The sequence below is a fragment of the Phaethon lepturus genome, unplaced genomic scaffold (genome assembly GCF_000687285.1).
Source record: "Phaethon lepturus isolate BGI_N335 unplaced genomic scaffold, ASM68728v1 scaffold27145, whole genome shotgun sequence".
Lineage (NCBI taxonomy): Eukaryota > Metazoa > Chordata > Aves > Phaethontiformes > Phaethontidae > Phaethon > Phaethon lepturus.
Genome location: NW_010543046.1, coordinates 1710 through 6572, shown reverse-complemented (window position 1 = coordinate 6572; position 4863 = coordinate 1710). Strand labels below are relative to the sequence as shown.

The following is a 4863-nucleotide window of genomic DNA, read 5'->3' as shown; positions in this document are numbered from 1 at the left end:
GCACCTTGACCCGTGGGGGTGCACCCTGCTCCCCATGGGGTCCCCACCACTTCTCCTTGGCCCCTGCCCCAAGCTCGGTATTTCTGATCCTGAGGGTGAGGCTGAAGGTGCCCCTGGTACACGGCGATGTTAAAGGTAGGGAGGGCATGACGGAGACCATGGCAGGATCCCGCGTTCCTGCGACTGCACCCAGGGCCTTTTCCAACTCATCAATAAATACACAGACCAGCGGAGCAGAGCAGGACGGGACACCCCCATCCCAGAACCCTGCTCTCCCCCCACCCCGGATGCCACGGCTGCAGCAGGAAAATCCTCCCCGTTGCGTCCCTGTGGGGCAGCAGTGATGGGCACCAAGTGCTTTGGAGCCCACATGGCTTTAGCCCTTGGGAGAACCCAAGAAACAGGGCTGGAAAAGAAAGGGAAACACAGCATAGAATGATCTACAAGACTCCAATTCACTCTCAGGGGTGCAGAGGGTGCCTCTGCTATGTACAGCACTGAGAATCATACAGAGCTGCAATATAGAGATCTTTCTATGTATATATTTATAGGTATGTATATATTTATAGTGCACTGCATTTAAAACAGCCGGGCCTGCTTCTTCAGCTCGTTCCTCTTCCACAGGGCCAGGCGGTCGAACTCGGCGATGGTCATGCCGAAGATCTGGTAGAATTCCTCCTGGGAGAGGTGACGCTGGGGAGAGACAAGATGCTGGGCCAGGGCTGGGACTGTGGCCACCACCCAGGGCCAACGGCTTCTGTATAGGCTGTCTGGCTGCAGCGGGGTGGGAGGGCATGCAAAGGGGTCTGATGGCATCCCCTGCTACAACCCCCCGCAGTGCTCACTCGGTTCCCTCCAGCTCCTGCCAAAAGCACTTGTGCTGTGGGCATGGGAACATGCTCTGCCCAGTCAGTGGAGCAGCAAGACCACCGTGACTGTGCTGGCAGCTCCTGGGGAGCCATGCAGACACTCCTCACATGTGCACGAGCCCCTCGCAGCCCCACGCTGCCTGCCAGGGCTAAGGGGACACCCCATGGGATTGGGTCTCTCTGAGCCCTGAGGGGATTGTCCCTGGTGGAAAAGGCTTTCCTCACCTCTAACCGAGTCCTGTCCACATCTTTGGGCAGCTGGTTCCTCCCCCTCGTCTTCACCAGGAGCAGCTCATAGGGGTATATCTGCACAGGGACAGGAAGATGATGGGGTAGCTCTGGAGCCAGAAGAGGACAGCTGGGGCACACCTGGGAATGAGGCTGTGGGCAAAGCCTCTTCCTGCTGTGTTTAGCTGCCTCCAGGGCTTGGATGGGACAAGGCAGAGGAGGGACTTCCTCTCAGGGTAACCCTAATCCACCTTGAATCACCTTGGTAGCTCTGGAATAGCCTGTTTACTCTGCAAAACCAGGACTGACCCAGGGACAAGTGTGAGTAGGGAACCATCAGGAAAACCACCCTTCTCTGTTCCTCACCCAGGAGACACTTCTGCTCGGCCAAGTGCTTGGGACCCTGGCAGGAGGGGAAGGAGTCCCGGGTCGGGGCTGTCAGGTGGAGGATGGATGGGAATGAAGGTAGGGCATTGCAGACAGAAGGCAAAGCTTCCTCCTGAAGGGCCTGGGGACACACGGACATGTCTCCGGGACTCCCTCTGGGTGGTACTCACACCTCAGCTGGGAGCTGCTCCTTGGAGCTGGAGCATCTTACCTTGTACTCTGTGGAGAGAGAGAAAAGACAAGAGAGACATGAGTCACACTGACCCCTCTGCTGCCAGGATCCTCCCTCCAGGGCGGTGGGGACCCCTGCCCGTCTCCTCTCTTCTCCCTCTGGCCCAGACCTCATTTTCCAGAGCTGCCCGCCATGGGGCAGGCAGCGCCACGGCATCTGGCTCCGTCCCTACATGGTCCCCTGCCTGCACTGTTCCCCAGCCCCGCGGTGCCTTACCTCGCATCCCCCAGTTGACGGCGTTCGTGCTGTCATAGTGGAAAAGCTCGGCACTGGGAGGCTGCAGGAGGGATACAGGGAAGGAGGAGTGAGAGGGGGTCCCCTCCAGATGCTCAGCACAGCGACTCCCATGTCCCCAGGGGGGGAAGGCACCCACACACCCCAAAGCAGGACCCATTCCCCACACCTGGCAGTGGGGAAACTGAGGCACGAGGACGTGAAGTGACAAGCCCAGGACACACAGAGGCAGGACCAGGTCTCCCGACCCCCAGCAATCGCTGCCCCAGGGCATAAAGCAAAGCTCTTGTGCTGGGAAGCAACACCAGCATCCTTCTGAAACATGCCCTGCGGGACGTTTGGGGCAGGCACCTCTGTCCTGCAGTGCCTGGACAGGGCACTTTCGTCTCCAGTAAGGGTCATTTTGGATCGGCACAGACCAGCAGTGACAGCTGGGGTGCAGAGAGGGGGGGAGCAGGATACCCTAGTCCTGAAAGGGAAGCACTGGGGGCTTTGAGGAATCAGAGGAGAATGATGAAGGGTGCAGAGATGCCTGGCAGTGGCAGAGTGCAGGCAGGAGGCACTTACCCTGTGCAGCCCATTCCTCCTGTAGGCAGGAAGGGAGGCCGACTTCGAAATGAGGGGATCTGCAAAATAGCAACGAAGGTGTGTAAGTGAAAAAAGCAGGGGTGAGCTCCACAGCCTGGGAGAGGACCCCTGGGCCAACCCACCCGTGCTCCCACGTCCCTACTCAGCTCCAAATTCACCCAGCTCTGTCTCCTTCCAGCTCCAACTCATTTCCAGCCTGGCTTCCTCCTGTGCTGAAATCCCTCTCCCCAAAATTCCCTTTCCCATGACAGCCCTCCCACCTCATCCTTCAGCTCAACACAATCTCCTCTCTCAGTTTCTCTGACCCATCCTCTCCTGGTACTGTCACCAGCTCTGCCCTGCTTCAGCTCCACCTTGGCCCAGTCTTCCAAGGGCTCCTTCTCTCCCCTTCTTCCCATCCCTGCTCCCAGCCACCTCCTCCAGCTCAGGCTCTGGACATCACAGCCACAGGGGACTGGCTGCAGGGGGCTGGGGGCTCACACACTCACCGCTGTCTGCCAGGTAGTGTGTCCGGGGAGCTGCAAGGAGAGCAGAGCCGGGTGTCAGGGAGCACCGAGCACCCCACGCCACGCAGAGCTGCCCAGCTGCCAGCCCCACGGGTCCTCCTCGGGGCTCCCGGGAGCCCAGTGGGGCTGAGGGGCTACCTAAGAATCCCCAAACAGCCCCAGCTCCATGAGGCCAGATGTGCCATGAGGGAGGAGAGCACAGAGCAGGCAGGGGCACCTGTGCTGTCAGGCTCCCCAAACACCCCTGGGACCCCCTGCAGCCCCAAGGGAAGAGGGGCTCGTTGCCCTGGGTGCTGCACAGTGAGAGCACTGCAAGCAAGGAAGGCAACCTTGGAGCCAGCCGGCAGGCCTGGGGTGCCAAGAGGTCCCAGATGTGCGGTTAAGGAGGAGGAACACTCGCAGGGAGCCCAAAACAGGTCAGAGGAAACCCAGCATGACTCTGCTGCGAGATTTCCAAGGGAACCTTCGACCACCCGGTGAAGCACTTCACTAGGCTGGCTGGACAGACAGCAAACACCTGCTGGGCAATGCCCCATCCCAGCTGGGGCACAGGGAACGGATGGAGCCCTCCCGAGGGGAAAGGAGCCTCCCAAGCCCAGCTCTGGTGCCCAACACCTCTCCCGCCACCCCTTCCCAGACCCCTGTTCTTCCCTCTCCAATCCAGCAAACTTCCCACAGGGGCTGGGGCCACGGACAGATGGACAAGGCTGTCCTTACAGCCGTTGAGGGAGCCCTCGTAGCCAGCCGTGTGCAGGGCTTCTCTGCTGCTGGCTGAGCTGCGAGGCGGCGTCCAGGGGTCTGCGTAGGAGTTGGACCGAGCCTTCATCTCCTCCCGGAGGATCAGCCTGCCGATGCCGCTCTGGATCTGGGCCGGGGGGGAAAGCCGCTTTGCACCCTTCCTTCCCCTGCACAGCCCTCCCTGACCACTGGCGCGTTATGGCAGGGCACGGTATCTGCCATCTGCTCCCCTGTCCCTGGGGACGAGGTGCTGGGGTGGGGTGCCTCAGCAAGGGGGTTGCTCCCCCTCCTTCAGACTCCCTTCACCTCACTCCCAGAGGTGACCAAGGGGGGGAGATGGCAGAGGGCAGCAGGGACGGTGGTGGCCCCCCCTTGGGTGGCAGAGCTGGGCTGGGCCTCCTCCCCAGAGCCAACCACCATGGGGGCGGCTTGCTGCTGGCTCTCCGCTGCCAGTCTGCGGGCAGGGAGATCACTCACCTTGTGCATGCCCCGGTCATACCCATCCTCCTCGCCTCCCGATGAGAACCTCCGGGCCCGGGGGGCTGCAAGAAGACATGTGGGGGGTCAGATGGGGACAAAGGTGGAAGCAGGTAGGGAGGAAACAGTTCCCAGCTGCATGGGGACAGCTAAGTCCCAAGGGTTGCTAGGATTTTGGGGTCACTTTGGCAAGTAGATTGGCCCAATCCCACCTTCCGGTCCAGACCCAACCCAGGCAGGGGATTCCTCCCAAGGAATGGCTGGGTTTGGTGGCAGGAATGTGTTTCCCTTTCCCCCAGCCCAGTGGGGGGCTGTTACCTTTGGGAGAGCCTTGGAAGGACCAGTACTCCGACTCGGAGTGGTAGTACGGGTCTGGGGAGTAGGCAGGGCTATACTTGGATGACTGTGCGATGTCTTCACTGGTTTTGCTTTTCGTGGCTGCAGAGAGGTTGGCTGCAAAAGGAGCAGACAGACCCTGAGTCCCGCCGGCAGGACTTGCAAAGATCCACCCCACGACGAAGGCAAACCCTCTTCGCTCCCCTCTCCCCAGCTGCCACCAGCAATTTACGTCTGTGACAGCAGGGAGCAGAGCTGGGAATAATCC

General features: G+C 60.5%; 1 protein-coding gene across 1 annotated transcript; it reads right to left on the bottom strand.

The window, feature by feature from the left end:
• Positions 1-528: 528 nt before the first annotated feature.
• LOC104621697 (actin-binding LIM protein 3-like) lies at positions 529-4712 on the bottom strand (the record flags this gene model as incomplete). Its single annotated transcript, XM_010288242.1, has 9 exons — positions 529-693; positions 1095-1175; positions 1696-1703; positions 1933-1993; positions 2518-2576; positions 3027-3056; positions 3762-3909; positions 4260-4324; positions 4578-4712. Coding segments are annotated over 9 exons (701 nt in total), but the record flags the coding sequence as incomplete, so codon positions are not given.
• Between the last annotated feature and the right edge of the window lie 151 nt (positions 4713-4863).